A 17,800-nucleotide genomic window follows, 5' to 3' on the forward strand; every position below is an offset into this window, starting at 1 on the left:
GGCAGGACAGGGTGAGGCTTTTGATAAGATAAAAAGAAAAAACACAATGGGATGAGGTGAAATCCACATGACATGAGATGAACCACTTCAAAGTGGACAGTTTGGTACATTCTTGATGTGCGACCTTCACCACTGTCTGGTTCCAGAACATTCCATCCCTCCCGGTAGAGCCCCACACCCCGTGGCAGCTCTCCCCACTGTGCTCCCCAGCCTCAGCCACGGCTGCTCCCGGTCACCGTGGATGGCCCTGACCTGGACTTTCCACATCCCTGCGGTCACTGCTCCTCTCACACTGTTTCTTTTTTCTTAACGGTGTTCACGCGTGATTTCTTTTTCGTAATTTTCTTGAGGTTCATCCGTGTTATATATCAGAACGTCGCTCCCTTCCATGATTGACTGATATTCCGCGGTACGGCTTTGTCACGTTTGTTGACGCATGTGCCCACTGATGGATGTTGGGGCTGCTTCCAAGGGGGTCCCGTTAAAGCCCCATGAAAGCCGAGGGTCCCGGGCAAGGCTGAGCGGTGCAGACAGCCCAGCTGAGGAGAAGGAAGCACAGGCTTCCAGACACCCTTTGGCTCCCGATGGCAGACACAGAGGGTCGCCCTCTGGAGGGGGTCGGTCTCCATGGGCTTAGCCAGCAGAGGGGCCCCCAGACCCGGCGAGCCCCCCGCCTGCGCTCGCCTCGGGAGTCTATTTATGAAGCACTAAGACAGCACTTACTGGGTGCCGGGCCCCGTTCCAAGTGCTTGATAAGCATCAGCTCCCGGTGGTCCCTTCCGTCCCATCCCCCCTTCCGGATGAGGAGCCCAACGCTCAGAGCGCGGGAGGCACACGGGTGTGAGTGCGGGCCGGGGACTCGAACCCAGACAGCCTGGTCTGGAGCCCGGAGGCCGTGCCGAGCCCTGGGCTCTAGGCTGGAAACCCCACGTTGCCCAGACCTCGGCCAGCCCATCCCATGCTCCGATCTGAGCCTGACCCGGGATCCTCCTTCCTATTTTTTTCAACCCAGCTCACTTCTCAATAACCTTTTCGTTGTTACTTTTATTTTTTAATTAAGGTAAAATGCGCAGAATATGAAAGGTACCCTTAGCCACATCGGAGGGCAGAGTTCTGTGGCGTTCAGTGCACACACACTCTTGTGTGGCCGTCACCACCGTCCGTCTCCAGAACTTTCCACGCTCCCAAGCCAAACCTCTCTCTGCCTCAGACCCCAGGCCTTCCCGTTCCCCCTGCCTCTTGCCCGGAGGGAGCGGCAGGCCTCCTAGTACCAAGCCGAGACTTGCCTGGGGCGTACGCCAAGTGACCAAGAGAGACCAAGAAGACTGAGCTGTGTCCATACCGGGCGCCGCAGGGCCCCGCTGCCCGAGTCCCTGTGCTGCCTAGAACTGGTTCCCTTTGCACTGAAAGTAGGTTTGCGGCACACCCGTGGTGGGGGGCCGCATCCAGGGAGATGCCAGAAATAGCGGCCTCCTCTTTGCAGGACGGCGAGGTTCTGTGAGCCTCACTGTGGCCGGAGAAACAGCCACGGGCGCAGAGCTCGTGGGTGCCACGGCCATGCGGGACTCCCATCAGCTGTTTGACATCTGTGCTGCCTCCACTGTAGGGGGCCTGGGTTCTCGTCCCCGCTGACAGCAGAGGAAGTGGATACCCTGGCCGCGAGAACCACTCGCCTGAATCCACACAGCTGCCCAGTGGATTCTAGAACCTTCTAGTGGACTCCAGAACGCTTTCCACCGCACCGTGCCAACCCTCTGTTTGGACTCAACACATTATGACCGGACAATAAGAAGGCTATGGAAACAATAGAAAAACATTCTATTTAGGCCCTTTAATGTGTTGTGTCCGAAATCCGGCTGGGGCTCCTTGGCCTGTCCTCAACCTTCCGCCTGTTTGTTTGTTTGTGGGATGAGGTGGGCGGAGGGCCCGAGGGAGATGCTCCGCTCACAGCCTTCCAGGTATGACTAACATCCTGCGGCCTGTTTACCCTCAGAGGCCGCTCCTGTCTCTCGAGTTTTGGGAATTAAACAGATTCTAATTAATGGTGCAAATATTTACGCTCAATGTCTCATCAAAGAATACACAGCCTGGGTTTTTTGGGTTTTTTTTTTCAGAGTAAATAACACCAGTGCCAAGGCTCTTGGCCATAAACCAGAGGCGAGATTATGGGTTCCGGCTATGTTTTTAAGTGGTTCAAAGATGGTAGATTTATATAGAAAGTCCCTTTGTAATTCAACACATCTGGTGGTTTCTTTCCCCCCAAAAGGTCAAAGGCGAGCTGCCTTCCCTCAGTGGAGATGACCAGAAGTCGACGACAAAATGCTTCGGGACAGGAAGATGGCTTCACCTGGAGCGTGGTGTTAAGAAAGAACAGTCTAGAAGTCGGTCTGCCATCCCTCGGGGAGTCTGCTTGTTAAGGCTGTGTGCTTTGCCCACAAAAACTTGAGACACTGTCATCTGATCGGGGTGCCTGCCTGGCACAACGGCCCATCAGATGGCCTGGAGGGCGGACCCTCCTAAGAATGGAAGGGAGGCCTCGGTGTCCTTGTGGGTTTTTGCCCAGGAGAGCAGTTTTGTCCCCAGGCCTCACCTTGTTCTTCAGTGTGGGTTGGGGGACCGGGATTCCCAGGGAAAGAAAACACCAGGTCTAGCTGCCCTTGGGGACCCCCGCCTGCCCCGCCTTCCCTCCAGCTGCTCTTAGCCAGGCTCCTTGAGCCTCCCTTGGCCAGGTTCCCTTCCCCCTTGGCCACAGTATGCAAATGACCGGCACTGTGAGACGGGACAGCTCACAAAACCTCTTCTCCCCCGGGCTCCCAAGATAGGCTTTCCCAGACCTTGGGAGGGAATCTGAGAAGGAAAAATCCAGCTCAGTTATCTCCAAAGGGCTCAGAGCCGGGAGGACCTGCTGCCCACGGTGCCCAGGGCAGTGGGGCCCACAAAGCCACCATCATCTCAGGGGACAGCCCTGACCAGGAGTCGGCTTCCAGTGTCCCTGAAAAGATGAGGGTAAGTGCATGTCCCCAGGCCACCCTTCTGCCTCCCGGAGGACACATTTGCTTTTAAAGTCTCCGAATGCAGCCTCAGGGCTCAGGGCTGGGCCAGTGGGGAGGGTGGGCTGGCCTGCTGCTCGGGCGCACCCCGGTCAGAGAGCGTAACCCTGCCGCCCCCCTGCTCGCCTCGGGTGTGTGTCCTTCTGCCTAAGGCCCAGGCGGCCTTGCAGGGCTCGCGCACTGGGCTCTCTGTGCTGGGCCCAGAGAGGCTTCTGCAGGACCAGGCCCTCTTGGGCACGGCTCAGCCTTCCCTGCGCGCTCACTGTTCCTGTGGTGTCGGCTCGCAGGGCACGTGTGCCTGGCAGGACTCTGAGATCATCACCTGCTGCGGGTTCCACGTGACAGGTCAGCTGGTACCCACGCCCCCCTGGGCTCTTCAACCCGAAAGATTTCATTGCATTGTGAGGGAGCTGGGTGCTGCCTTTCCACTCTGGGCAATGGCTCTGCCCAGACCCGGAGAAGCAGGGGAGAGTGGGCTACAGATGGGGCTCACACGACAGACGCTCGGTGTCCCCCGGTCCTGGAGGCCGATGTCCGAGATGCAGGTGCGGGCAGGGCGGGTCCCCCGAGCCCTCCCTCCTCATGTGTGGACAGCCGTGCTCCCTGTGTCCTCACGGGCTCGTCCCTCTGTGCGTGTCTGCGTCCTGATCCCCTCTTCTTCCAAGGACCCCGGTCACACTGGATCAGGGCCACCCTGGTGACCCCGTCTCACCTTGATCCCCTCTGTAAAGGCCCCAGGTCCAGATTCAGCCACATTCTCAGGTGCTGGGGGTTGGGACTCTCAACATAGGACTTTGGGGGCACGATTTAGCCCCTACCAGGTGTAATGAAAGGACGGTTCACAGAGGCTCGGGTCAGGGCGGGGGATCAACAGAGGCGAGGAGACGCCCCCACGATAGCACCAGGGGAGGCCAGGCCGGAGGAGAGGGCTGCGGCCTTCGGAGCCGGAGCCTCCGCTTGCAGAAGAGGCCAGAGGGACAGACAGCCAGTCCTCTGTTCTGACGGCCAAGTGGGTGACAAGCAGACACATAAAGGGCGTCTCCCCCTTCCCCGCCCTTCTCCCAGCGCACGGGCCGAGCGGGGGGCGAGGGCGCCGGGGCCGGATGGAGCGAGGCTCAGGCCGCACCACGGATCAGGGCTTTGACTCGGGCCATGCGGACGGCTTGATAAACCAAACACAGCAGGACAAACTAAAACAAACACATCGATCGCGCGCGCGGTGCTCCTGCCAGCCAGGAGGTTTCCCGCGGACGGCCGTGCCGCGCAAGTCGCCCAGCCGGTAGACAGCCCCCAGGGGCTCGCGGGGAAGGACTCGGGAGCCCGTCTGGGGCAGCCGTCCGGGAGAGCGCGTGGCCCGGGGCGGGTGTCCCACAGGTGCCACATGCACGAGGAAGGCCCGAAAGACGGGCATGCACGCTCCCAGTGACGGGAGGAGGGGCTTTCCTTCCGGGCCCCCCAGGACCCAGGAGCCTCTGGGCTGAAGGAGCCCGAATGGCCCAAGAGGGAGGTCCGGGGGCCTGCTCTTGGGGTCTGGCTCAGTTCCTTCCTCTCGGGGCCTCGTTTCCACAGAAAGACACCAGCGCCTCACTCTGCAGCTTCCCAGACCGTGAGAGCCCGTGGGCCCCAGAGCAGGTCTTCCTGGGGTCTCCTTAGGCAGGGTGGGTGGGCTTTGGTCATTTTGGGGAAGGGCTGCCCGGCACTAACTCCCTTTCCCACTCGGGGATCCCCTGGGTGTGATGCTGGGGGATACGGAGCTCCTCTCCTGTAAGGTGGTGGCCAGCCCTCCAGCTTCGGCTCCCTGGTGGCGGGGGTCGAGGTCACATGAGTCCGGTGTGGCCGCTCAGACCTGCCCGTGAGCACCAGGCCTGGGTCCGGAGAGGGCATGGCGAGGACTGCCTCGGGCCGCGGGGCACGGTCAGGGGCTGTGGCAGCCGTGGGCCGTGGCAGGGAATCTTGTGACGACGGGAACCTTGCGACGACGGTCCGGAGTGGGGACGCTTGCCCTTCCCTTCCGTCCGTCATGTTCTTTTCCAGACAGCCACGGTGGACCGCTGTTGCTCGCAGCCAGGGGCCCGGAGCCCCGGAAAGTGACGTCTGCCCTCGTGCCCCGAAGCCCGCGGGTCTCAGGCATCTACCTTCTGAGCCACTGGCGTGGTCGTGTTTTGTGGATGGTCTGAAAGGGGCTGCGGTTCCCGTTTCCTTTTAGGATTGGCTGCTGGGGGTCTCGGGGACAACTTGGGGCGGTGCCTAGAGCAGGCGGTTAGGGCGATGGGCCACGCGCCGTTGAGCCCCACGTTCTCCTATCGGGTGCAGGGTCAAGTGCGCGGGGTGGGGGGTCCCGTGGGCTAAGAGCCTGCTGACTCACACCCCCTGCCCCTGCCCTGTGCCAGCTCGGCGACCTCGGGCAAGCGTGCTTCTCCTCTGTCTCCCTTTGTTGGATGGAGGTCCGTGTGGTGCCCGCTCCCACATTGTCGTGCAGAGCAGGTGAGCGAGACGGGGTAGGACACTCCGTGTCTGGCCCACAGCGGCCCTTCCACACGTGCCCTATTTCCAGAACCTTATTGTCCCTGTGCCTCCTTGTTTGTACAATCTCCTAAATCATTGTGTTTCTTGTGGAAGTTTTAAAATCTCAGCAAACCACACGGGGCGCCGTGTGGGGAGGGCGCAGTCCGACTCTTGGTTCCAGCTTTGGTCGTGATCTCAGGGTCACGAGATCGAGCCCCGCGTCGGGCTCTGCACTCCACGAGGCGTCCGCTTGAGACTCTCCGTCCTTCTGCGCACCTCCCCACTCTCTCGCGTTCTCCACCACCCCCTTCTAAAATAAATACATCGATCTTAAAAAAAAAAAATCTCGGTAAGCTAACTTAAAACCGTTTTAGAACAAGGGACGATCCAGAAAGCAGACGCTCCAGTAAGATCACGTGGGCCGATGTCTTACGCCCCCTGGGGAACGTCTCCCCAGAGCTGCCAGACCAGGGAATTAAAAGTATTTTTTATCTTTAACCGAGTCTTCAAGGACCCATTGAAAATACTTAGAAAAGTGGCGGACTTCAGGCAATAAATATTTATCGAGCGGCTCCTTGGCGTGGGTTCAGGTGCTGAGGGCACAGGGCTTTAGAAAAATCTTTGCCACAAAGGAGAAGATCTTTCTACGCAGGAGAAGGAGGAAAGGCAGTGATATCATGTCGGTGAGCGGGGGCTTTTGAGGAAGAAGGACGCAGCCTGCAGGGACAGAGAGCCACCACAGACGGGGGTTAGGAAGGGACTGCCCGTGGGCCTGAGGGCGGGAGGGCGGGGAGCCGTACAGCCACCAGGGGAGGACCGTTCTGGGCCCAGGGGACAGCCGTGCAAAGGCCCTGAGGGCGGCCGGCTGCTACTTTTGCAACAAGCTTAACTCTCTCGGGTATGCTGAGGGAGAGCAGGGAATCCTCTCGGATTTACGAACCCCGAACCCCGTCCCGAGGCAGGATCCCAGGTCAATGTTGATACGACGTGTTTACACAGAAATATCTTATCACGACGCAGTGTGAAAGCGACAAGAGGCAGTCGTCAGGAATTGTTTTACGGCTCTAGGAAGATGACACACGTCACGTGAATCTCAGGGTTTCACAGTTTCCACAGGCAGCGAAGGCGGGGATCACGGGCCATTCGCCTGGTGACTGGATGCGTCGTGCATTCACAGCGCGCCGCGTCCTGCCGGGGCCACGGGGCGTGTCCCCACATGTCCCCGCACCTGCTTAACGTGATGGCTCACTCTGCCCCCAGTAGACCGGGATGGCGTGGCGCTAGCGGGCCGACCCCCCAGTGGTTTCCCTCAGCTTGCCTCCCCCTGTCTCTTCCAGGGAGCCATTTACCCATAGCCGAGCTCCCAGGGGCCAACAGCCCATTCTGCAGAGGAGAGAGCGAGGCTCCGAGGAAGGAGGGGAGAACTAAGTCCCTGGCCAGTACGAGGGCCGGGGAACCTCTGGAACCCATGCCACGGAGTGCTGGTTGTCCCCCAGTGTTCACTTTTTGCCTTTCTCTTAAAAGAACTAGTTTTTAGGGGCGCCTGGGTGGCTCAGTGGGTTAAACCTCTGCCTTCGGCTCGGGTCATGATCTCAGGGTCCTGGGATCAAGCCCCGCATCGGGATCTCTGCTTGGCGTGGAGCCTGCTTCCTCCTCTCTCTCTCTGCCTGCCTCTCTGCCTCCTTGTGATCTCGCTCTGTCAAATAAATAAATAAAATATTAAAAAAAAAAAAAGAACTCGTTTTTAGCTGTCATGTAACCCCCCGAACAAAGCCGGCATGTCCCAGCCTCCTTTGCCACTCATGGCAGCCGTGGAACTAGGTTCGGGCCAGTGAGAATGAACGAAAGCTTATGAAGAACGTTCACGGGAGGACAGTGCCTTTCTATGTCTTTTCTCCCTCTGGTGCTGGGATGCAGACTTGATGGCTTGAGCTCAAGCAGCCATCTTGGGTCATGAGGTGGATGCCTTTACTGAGCACAGTGGAGCAGCCTCAGAGAAGGACCCTGGGTCTCTGTGGACCTCACGAAGCCCCCTACCAGTCCTGGGATCCTGACAGTCCTACATCTGAACTTGCCTTCGTGAGAGAAAGTCACTCTCACCTTTTTAAAGATAACTTTTCTGTTCCTTGCTGCAGAACCAACAGAGGCCTTCCCTTCACGGTGGCTGTTTATGCAAGTCCCTCATCATGACAGAGATGAAGAAAGAGCCCCAGAGAGGGGGCGTGATCTGTCCAAGGTCACTGAGCTCCACTTACATAAGCATTTCATTTCAAAGCTGCCTAAAATAATTGCTAAAGCAAATAGCCCTCGCCTTCCGAGGGCCAGCCAAGACTGTAGCCCAGCGAGTTCACAGGAGGTCTGATCGATGAGGCTGGGCACACTTTGAAGGCCTTTGCCGCCCCCCTCCAGGGCTGCTGTCAGCCCAGCTCTGCCTGCCCCTCCCTGAAGACTCGGGAAGAACCAGGTTCCTTGACCTGACTCTAGAACTCGCTCCCCTGCCAGTCAGGCTCTGGGACGGCTGGGTGCACGGGCCCATTGGGTCTGATGTGTGACGTCCCCCGGGCCAGGTTCCCCTCCGCAGAGAGAAGCCCCCACAGGACACCCCCTCCACGGCTCCTCCTCCTGGTTGTCTGCATTTTCTGTTGCCAGAGCCTTTTCTGAGACCCTGAGACCATGGCAGCACCCCACCCCCCCACCAAACTGCTTCTGATGGTGATTCTGAACCTCCCATTGGGGACCCCTCCTCTGACTGATGAGGGGGTGACCCAGCTCATTCCGGCCACCTTCTTGCTGTCAGGTCTCCCAAAACTCTGAGCTGCCTCTTCCTCCTTGTCCCGAGATCCTATGTGGTTTCTCTTGGCGACAAGAGGGACGATTTCTCAGTGGAGTCAGATACTTAGGCTGTCCGTCTGACGACAAAATGGGGCGGTAGCCAGAGGGAGGCCCTTCCAGCAACATCAGACGCTGAGCCTCACCACGGAAAAGGTCGCCCTGTGTCCTCCGTCCTTCCAGTTCTCGGGAGGAGGGGGAGTTCCAGGCTCATTTTGCAGAAGAGGAAGTCGGGAGCTGAAAGGTTGACGCACCCCAGGCCACACCAGCTAGGCAGACCCGGCTCTGGGATCTAGCCCCGGCCGCAGACCAGACCCCGCGGCCCCCCGACCACCTTTCGCAGCCTCCACCCTTGGAGAAAGTCTCCACACTCGGCCCTGGAAAGGGAACCACAGGACTCTGGGCGCTTCTGGAGAAGGGGAGTGTCCTCTCACTGCCAGCCCCGCATTCCTGCGCCTGGTCAGGGCCCGCCCATCCCCCCCGGAGTCCCACGTCCGGCAGGAGCGGGGTGCCCTCGGCCCGGAGCTGTTTTGGGCAGCCTCTCCATCCTGCCTCCAGCTTCTGAATGGCTCAAGCATTCACTCTACAATGCAGCGTTTTCCCGGAATTCCTAGACCGGAACCTGCCTCCTGCGTGAGCCGCGGGCCGGCCCTCCCCCGGGGCGCCCGCCTCCCCGACCGCAGAGCAGAGTCACCGCGGCTCTGGCGTGGCCGTCCGGGGACTACCTCGCGGGAAACGGGTCTCAGATCGTCTCAGCGTGGGGGTCGCAAACACTTGGCAACTCTCTGTAGCTCTTCGAGGGCTTCTCGGGAAACGTCTGATGCCTAATTCACATTCCTCCTCCCTCCGCCTTGACTCTCCGGCACTCGGAGAACAAACCAAAAATAAAAATGAGTCCTTTTCCAGTGAATTCACTCATTTTTGCAAATCTTCGCTCTGTCCCCCTCTGCCCTGGAGACGAAGGGTCACTCCTGGGCTGGAGGGGGCGGGTCCGGCCTTGGCCAGGGCAGTCTGCGGGGAGGGAGCTGCCCCATAGGCTCGGCCTCTGATCCCTGAGGGGAAGCACAGAGTGGGGGCCTCCAGAGCCCACCCCCTCCGCCCCCTGCTCCCGGCTGGAGTCCCCTCTGGGGAGCCAAGGAAGCTTCCTCCTCCGTTCACTCACCCATCCATTCAGTGGAGATGCGGTGAAGCCGTTCATTCATTCATTCATTTACTCTTCATTCATTCATTCATTCCGGGACTAAGCACAGGACAGAGCATGGGGCTGGTCAGACCGATCCAAGTCTTAGACTTGGTGGCTGAATTCCCATGAGGTAAGAGGTCGGCTCTCTCCCGGAAAGGCCCTCTGCCCTGCCCCTCGTGTCCCCAGCCGGCCCCCGATGCCAGGAAGGCCCTCAGAGGCCCCACTTCCCCCACCCCCACCAGGGTCTCCCTCTAAGAATCACAGACAGGACACTAATGGCCTGGGAATGTGGCGCTCACTGTTCTCCCTCCCTGAGCTGCAGGGATGCGGGCCAGCCGGTGGGGGGGGGGTGTTGTGGAGGAGGGGAGGGGCAGTGGGGTTGTGGAGGAGGGGAGGTGGGGTGGGGACAGGTTGCCTGTGAGAGCCCCCGCGTGCAGACGGCAGCTGCTCAGTACATGTTGCCAGAAAGAAACTCCCCGTCGTACCGGGGGCAAGGCCCCAGTTGTGTCCTCATTCTCAGTCCCGGTACCATGTTCCCTCTTTCCACAGCAGCAAAAGTCTCAGTGATTACGAGGGGAGGCCTTGGAGAGAGGCAGCGGGGACCCCCACAGCCCTGCCCCTACCTGCTGGGTGACCCTCGAGGTGGTGGCTTCATCTCTCTGGGCCCCAGCTTTGTGTAATATGGGATTGAAACAGCCCTTGGGAGGAGCCATGCCCTTCCTTCAGCCTCGACACTGTTAACAGTCCAGTTTTACCGAGGAGGGAACCAAGCACAGAGAGGGGGAGCAGCTGGCTCTAGGTGGCCCAGCGGGTAAGTGCGAGTTGGGTCCAGTGTAGGGGTCTGGCCCCAAAGCCTTGGCATCATGGCCGCCTCGTAGGGCCCCTCGAGGCTCAGGGGTGTCGTGGCCTGAAGGCTCAGCAGGAGCCGGTCCATCCAGGCCATACGGGGGATCTCAGGGGACCGGGGCGGGCAGCCCTCCAGAGACACCGGGCAGTGTGGGGACATTTCTGGGTGGTCACGCCCGAGGGTGGGGTGCTCCTGCCTGTAAGGGGTAGAGACCAGAGACGAGGCCGATCGTCCCACAGTGCACAGGGCGGCCCCACGACGAGGGACAGGCCTGCCCCAGATGTCAACAGTGCTGAGCCGAGAACCCGGGCTTGTGGTTACTGCTCCCAGGAGGGGCTTGCCTTCTGGAAGGTTCCTTGCCTTAACCGACCCGGTCAGGCCTGCCACCATGGGGGAGCTCTCCCTGCCTTGGGCCTGGGCACTGCCCAGAAGCCACATGCATGGGGATCCAGAGGGCAGAGTGGGTGTCCAGCCTGGGCCGACGGGGCTGGCAGTGCACGGCGCTCCCCAGACCCCCCACCCCGCCGTGGACCCCGCGGCTCCTTACTGGTCAGCAAAGGGTCCAGCGCGGTCTCTTCCATCAGGGCGCCCCCACCACGCACTCTCCTCTCGTGGATGCCGGCTCCCCAGCAGACTCCAGAACGGCTCTGCGTTGGGATCTCAGGCACGTTGGCGGAGGCCACTCCCCAGGGCAAGCAGGTTTGCAAAATGAGTCAGCGGGGCAAGAGGACTGGCCACCAGGTGCCAATCGTGGGTTAATCATTAACACACAGACACTTCCCTTGGATCCCCAAGGACCCTTGGGCCTGGCCTCGGCCAGCCTCGACAGCGGACCTGGGAGACCCGTCCCATCAGGGTCCGCCTCCGTCGGGTTGTCTGCTGAAGGGGAGGGTCGGCACCCAGGGACCCTCTCTCCCTTCAGCCACAGGACTTCAGCTCTGTCAAGTCAGAGTCACGGAAGGAGTAGGCCCATTTCACAGACCGCACCAGCGACAGTCCCTTCAGAAATCCCGTTCCCTAAGTGCCTCCTCTGTTTCCCACGCGGTGCCAGGCCCCTGACATTCATCGTCTCCCTGGACACCATCCCGCCCCTGCAAGCGCTGAGTTGTGTCCCCATCCCTCTGGGGGCGGGGTGAGGCCCCACAGGTGGCTGGCAAAGAACAAGGAGGAAAAGGAGTAAATCGTTTCCCCCCTTGGGGGCTCTGTTTCCTCGGCCGACTCACAGGCTGTTCAGGGGTTAAACGAGGCCACACAAGGAAGATGCCGAGCACGGGTCCGGCGCACACCGGAGCACGCAGCGGACGCCGGCCTTTCTCTGGGTCATCAGGCTGCGCGTCCAGGCCCGGGATCCTGGCCTGGTTTGTCACTGGTGTGGAAGCAGGCGGCATGTGTTAGATCGACGGTTGTTGGGCGACTTGGCCAAAGTCACGGGGAGGACAATCTCAGACCAGACGGGCCTGCCTCCCAGGGACGTGCTCCTCCAACACGCCAGACATTTCCTTCATCCCCCAGGAACGTGGACGGTGCCCCCTTCCGGTGGAACATCTGGCATTCCAGCGACAGCGACGGCCCTCCTGACCAGGGGACGGATGGCGGGGTGTGGACAGGTCGGGGGGCTGGTGAGCGAGTGCGGGGAGGCCTCCCCCGGGGGGGTGGGGGAAGCTCTGAGTCAATGGGGCAGGGGGACCCTCAGGGAAGGGTCAGGGCAGGAAAGCAGAGAACTGGGTGCTGTTCCCTCCCCAGAAGTGAGCTATGGACTCAAGAGTTTTACTCCAAATCTCTCCCAGCTCTCTGGGCCCCATAAACCCATCCTGCTCCCAGCTCGACTGAAAAAAAAAAAAATTTTTTTTTTTTTTTGAGATTTCATTTGTAAGTCATCTCCACACCCAACGTGGGGCTCGAACCCGCAACCTCGAGCTCAAGAGTCATACCGTCCACCGCTGGAGCCAGCCGGTGCCCCTCCAAGGAGGTTTGAGGGAGGTGGATCAGAGACTGCCGCGGGGAGAGACGCAGTAGTACGTTTCATTCATTCTCTTTTCCAGAGAACATCTCCTGAGCACCTACGCTGTCCGGAAGGGACGCTCGGCGGCAGAGAGCAGAGAGGAAGCAGCCTGGGCTCCCGACAGCGAGCAGGGGTACGGGGCAGAGCAAGGGTCTCGTGGTTCAGGAATTCCACTCTGGCGCTCGGTTGGTTGAGTGTCCGACTCTTGATTTCAGCTCAGGTCACGAGCGAGGCCCCCGCCGGGCTCCCCGATGCGGGGGTGTCTGCTGGAGACGCTCTTCCTCTCCCTCGGCCCCGCCCCCCCTAAAAATACCAGGTGCTTCTGTTTTCACCCAAAGCCTGCAATCAAACCTTTTGGGCTCTCGGCCTTTAAGTCACACGGGTGGGAGTTCAAAGCCCGGTCCTGCCCACCAGCGGCCTGGAGGCCAGCTGGGGTCACCTCTCCGGCCCAGCCGGGTATGTAGTAAGTGATGAGTGGCTGTTTCTCTCAGAAAGTGATAGCCGGGTGTGGGCAGAGTTATTGGGCGTCGGGAACAGAGAGGCTCAGGGCGAGCGGCATTTCTCCCCCGTGCCCTCGGAGCCGCACGGCCTCACGGGCCGCTGTAAACAGTGAAATGTAATATTGCCTTATTTGGTCACAGAGTCAAGTCATCACTTGCAGAGGCCTCTCTGCTCTCGACAGAGGGGAGAAACAATTAATTCCAAGTCCCCGCCCGCTGGGCAGTGGGAGACTGGGTGCTGCCTGGGTTGGTCCTGTGGGGTTCAGAACCCCCGTTTGGATGGAGCCCCCCTCTCTTGCGAAGCTTTCGCACACAGAACGGGGACACTGCCCGTCCCCAGTCCGGGGCCCTGGCGGGCTTTGCAACAGACGAGGTGTCTAGGTGCAGCGGACCAGGCGTTAGAAGAACCTTTGGAGCTTACAAGGGTTTTAGACAGTAACGCTGATTGTCTTGGGGTCGAGCGGGATTTGGGGATGGCAGGGGTCCCTGGATTTCAGAGGACCCAGGGAATGCTCCAAACCGTGGCAAGGAAAGCAGGGACAGGATGTTGGCTGTGGTTGGTGTCATCGGGGTACCAGGGGCTCAGCACTGGCCATGGGTCCTGGACACTGATGGGGGGTCGGTTCTCGGGCTCACCATTCAGAGGAGGGGAAGGACTGCGGACAGGTCAGCTGCTGGTGGGGTGCCAGCTGGCTGGGGTCTGGGGGCTTGAACCCGGAGGTCTGAGACAGCCGCACAGAGGAGGGGCTACCCGGAGAACCGTGCGGGTGCTTCCCTGGGGAACCAGCTGCCTGATCTACTGGTCCAGGGACAGGGGAGATCCTGAGGCCCCTCTGCGAGAGGCTGGCCTCCATGGGAGAGGCAGGCGTCCCCTGGAGGCCGTCTGCTTAGTCACGGTTGGCCTTGCCTGGTGTCTCCTCTGTGGGGTCACCTCCAGAGTGATCCCAGACAGTGCAAACCCAAGGAAATGAAGTGGGAAGACAGCGTGGCCACAACTGGCAGGCGGCCCAGAGTGGGGGGTGGCAGGCTGGAGCCGGGGCTGGCATGGCGCGCGGGGGCGGGGGGGGGGGTTGCTACAGGAAGATTACTGTCTCTGAGCCTCTTTCCCCGTCTGTGGAGCTGGTACCTGTCCCAGAGGCTGCTGGGAGAAATCTGTAAGATGAACAGACGCAGAGAGGCCAGTGGCACGCAGTAGGTGCTAAACTAATATTGAGGGGATTAATTAATTTAATGGGAAAATTTTACCTAAGGCTTCCAAAATATTGTTTCACCTACCGTTAATTATGATGGTGCCTAGGAATGCAACTCCCAGGAAGCATCCTAAAGAAAGAGGCGTATGCTTCCCCCTTTCCTATCCCGCTGCCTTCCGGCTGGGATAGAGCCGTGATGGCTGGCGCCAGAGCAGCTGTTGTAGGCATGAAATGGCTTTGTGCATGGAGGCTTCATAAAGCAGAGCGGCAAAATGTGAGAGTATCTCTGAGACTGGGGCCACCGGCCCTTGTGCACGTACCCAGGGTTTTCATGGTCAATAAACAAACTTCCATTTTGCTTCAGGCAGTACGTGGGAGTGCCTTGTGAGCTATGATGAGCGCAAGGGTGACGTAATGACCTCAGTTCTAACATTCAAAGTGAAGGGGAGCTTAGTTAACCTTCTGCGGCCTTTGTTTTTCCCCTTAAAAATGGGTCCAAACATGTTGACTATGGTTAGGATTATTACTACTCTCCTTTTGCCTTTCCCCTTGTAATAACCCCTTTGGGTCCACTGCTGTCACTTGGTGTCCTCACTCTGTGCTCCTGGGTGCCCAGGACCCCCTCCTCCTGGTGATTGTTCTGTCTTTAGTGCTTGGGACAAGCCCTGACAGAATCCTGGGACTCGAGGGGTCTTTAGACAATGCTGGTTGTGGCTCTCACCCAGTGCAGGCTGAGCCACGCAGCATCCCACCAACCTCTGCTTAAATGCTCCCAGGGATGAGCTGCTCACTACCTCGCATGCAACCCGGTCATTGCTGCCAGCTCTCCCAGAGCTGTATACAGCTGTATACAGCCCTCCCTGACTGTATGCCCTGGGACATCCCCATCTAACCTAAATCTCCTCGCTGGCATTCATCCACCCCAGAAAGCTTTATTGGGCACCTTGTTTCCACGATGTTGTGTTAGCTGCTGGGGGGCAGGGACAGATGAGGTTCTTGTGTCCAGAAGCTCACTTTCCAGTGGGGAGGCCAGGACAGCATGAACAGTCATGAAACAGTCAGTTACTGAATTGTAACTGTCGCAGGGGCTGCGGGGAGGCACAGGGAGCTGTGGGCATGGGAAACGGGGCTAACGTGGCCCCACCGGGCTGGAGCTGGAGTGACCGTGTCCCGCCTCGCCTGGGACCGTCCTGGCTCTGGCGCTGGAAGTCCCGCATCTCAGGGAGGCCCTGTGCTCGGGGCACACCAGGTCGGTTGTGACCGTAGGGCAGGCTTTCCAACTCTACTAGTTTCCTGGGGCCACTGTGGCAAATTATAACCACCAGGACGGCTTGAAACAACAGAAATGGATTCTCTCCCAGCTCTGGGGGCAAGAAGTCTGAGACGAACGTGTCGGCAGTGGGGGTTCTCTCCGAAGGCTCCAAGCAAGATGCTGCCCCTCTCTCGGCTTCTGGGGGCGGCTGCCGGTCCTCGGTGTTCCTTGGCTGGTAGACTCATCCCTCCGACCTCTGACGACCTCTCCATGTCGCCTCCATCCCCAGGTCTGTGCCACCTCTTCGGTCTCTTAAAAGGACCCTTGTCATCGGTTTGCAGCCCAATCACTTCTAAATCCAGAATGATCTCCTGTTGTGATCCTTGATTATAACTTGTAACTCGATTACAGCTACAAAAAGCCCATTTCCAAATAAGGTTACCTTCACAGGTACTGGGGAGCTAGGACTTGGAGATGTCCTTTCAGGCATCAGAAGTTCATGCTGGCACTAGAAGGATGGGAAGGGCAAACAGACTTACCTGGGCGGAGAGGGGAGGACAAGAGGGATTCCAGGCAGCAGCAGCAGCACGTGCAAGGGCCCTGTGGTCAGAAGGAACTGACACATTATGAAATGTATCTGGAGAGGAGGGTGGGGAGGCACAGGGGCACCCAGGTAGGACGGTGTAGGTCGTGGGGAGGAGGCTGGCATTTGTCATAGGTGGAGAGGGAACTTCTAATGAATAATAAGCTGATGGGGCCTTGAGCAGCCCTCCATATGTGCCCAAGCCGTGGCTGCTTTCCCAGGCTCCCCATCTTCTGGGCCACAGCGGGTAATTCCAGGTAAGCAGACAAATCTACCAGATCATCTGTCCGGATCCCTGCTGTCCCACAGAAGTGGAACATGGACTCTGAGGCTCACGGCGAGCTGCCCCACTGCTGGGGAAGAGGCCTGCTGGGTCCCCTACGGCCCAAGGGGCCATCCCTTAGGCAAGCTTTACCTGCCTGGACACTGTGGACAAAGTGGTGTGAGGCTCCCTCCTCCCAGTGACGGTATCTTGACAGAGAGGTGGAAAGCGTCCGGACAGAGCTGGGGACAGGCCAGCCGTGCAGTGGGGCTGGCGGCCTGGAGGCGAGCCACTGTGTGGTCTTCATACTTGCCACCCACTCCGCGGCCCCCACATCCACAAAAGCAGAGAGGCAGCCCTGAGGAAGACAGGGGGCTGGACCACATTTCTCTGGGAGCTTCCCAACCTGACCGGCCCCTCCACAACTCTCATTTTCCGGTGAGATGTTTCAATCTATTGGCACCGATGTGGCTGGTGAGAAAGCTGACACCTGAAGAAACCAAGTAATTTGGCGGAAGTCACGCCACAGGGAGGAGGTGGCCCTGGGCCCCGGGGGCGGGTCTCCAGGCCTGTCTGGGTGGAGGCCCCGTGGGTGACGGAGCCAGGCCGGCCCTCCCCTCCACGGCGGCTGGCGGCTCGTGGGTGAGGGAGGGTGCTGGGTCTCCAGAAGCAACTTGGTGGAAACGTTAAGAACCCCCGTCTCTGAACGCTGGCGTGGAGGGGCTGTTCGGTGTCCAAAGGCCCCTCACGACGGAGGACGGTGGGCTTCAGTCTGCCCATGACACTCAAGCCCCCGCTGATCATTTCCCCACGCAAATGCACTGAGTTTGAATCGTTGGCGAGAACGCGGGGCGCTGCGAGCTTTGGCGGGTGTCCCGTGGGGCACTTTTGTGGGGGCCCAGAGATGCCATCACAGCGGTCTTAAAACGAGACGCCCGGGAGAAGGAGAGGGCGGCGTTTTTCTCTTCTAAAATGTGTTCCCAGGTCTGCCCTCTGGGCTGGGTTCCTGAGCAAATGCATAGGAGACCTTATTTGGGAATATTGAGTTCCTTGGATTTTATGGGCGTTAAACACTCTACGCACCGTGGTCTGGGCTTGGGTTTCTGCCGTGGGGGGTGGCGGTGGGTGCGCCGCTGCATGCGTACGGGAGGATCGGCAGACCTGGTCACAGCGGGGCTGCTGTGCGGCCCGGCAAGCCGCGCGACCTCTCTGAGCTGCGGGATGAGATGCCGTGTGTGCTGGGGGCTGGCGGCCTCCCGTGCTGAGTCCCGGGGGCCTGCACTGAGAGGGTCCGTCCTGCTCGCTGGGGCCCAGGGCTGATGCAGGCACCTCGTGCTCGCTTGACCCTCCCAGCAGCCCGGCTGTTCGGATGGGGGCCGCGAGGCTCAGAGCAGTTTAGTCGCTCTCTCAAGGACACACAGCCCGAGTGGTCACACCAGAGTTCAAGTCTAGAGCAGAGCCTGCCCGCCACCACTCTCTTATCGTCCGCCAAATACCTACAAGTGACGGGGCCTCGGCCCCATGGCCGGTGGCCTCCCCGCGACGCCCCAAGCCAGCCCTTAAAAAACAAAACACGAACCCCTTTGGGAATGTAAAA

At 59.7% G+C, this 17,800-nt stretch overlaps 1 protein-coding gene across 2 annotated transcripts in view; it reads right to left on the reverse strand.

Annotated features, from left to right (window-relative positions):
• The window catches only part of ANO1 (anoctamin 1), a 151,740-nt gene extending 140,641 nt beyond the window's left edge, over positions 1 to 11,099 (reverse strand). For both annotated transcript variants that reach the window (XM_080817780.1, XM_080817779.1), the window contains exon 1: positions 10,962 to 11,099. In XM_080817780.1, coding sequence (XP_080673906.1) covers positions 10,962 to 10,995 — 34 coding nt within the window. In that variant the 5' untranslated portion in view covers positions 10,996 to 11,099. The remainder of the gene's footprint in view (positions 1 to 10,961) is intronic.
• Between the last annotated feature and the right edge of the window lie 6,701 nt (positions 11,100 to 17,800).

Source organism: Martes martes (genome assembly GCF_963455335.1).
Source record: "Martes martes genome assembly, chromosome: 10".
In the NCBI taxonomy this organism is placed as follows: Eukaryota; Metazoa; Chordata; class Mammalia; order Carnivora; family Mustelidae; genus Martes; species Martes martes.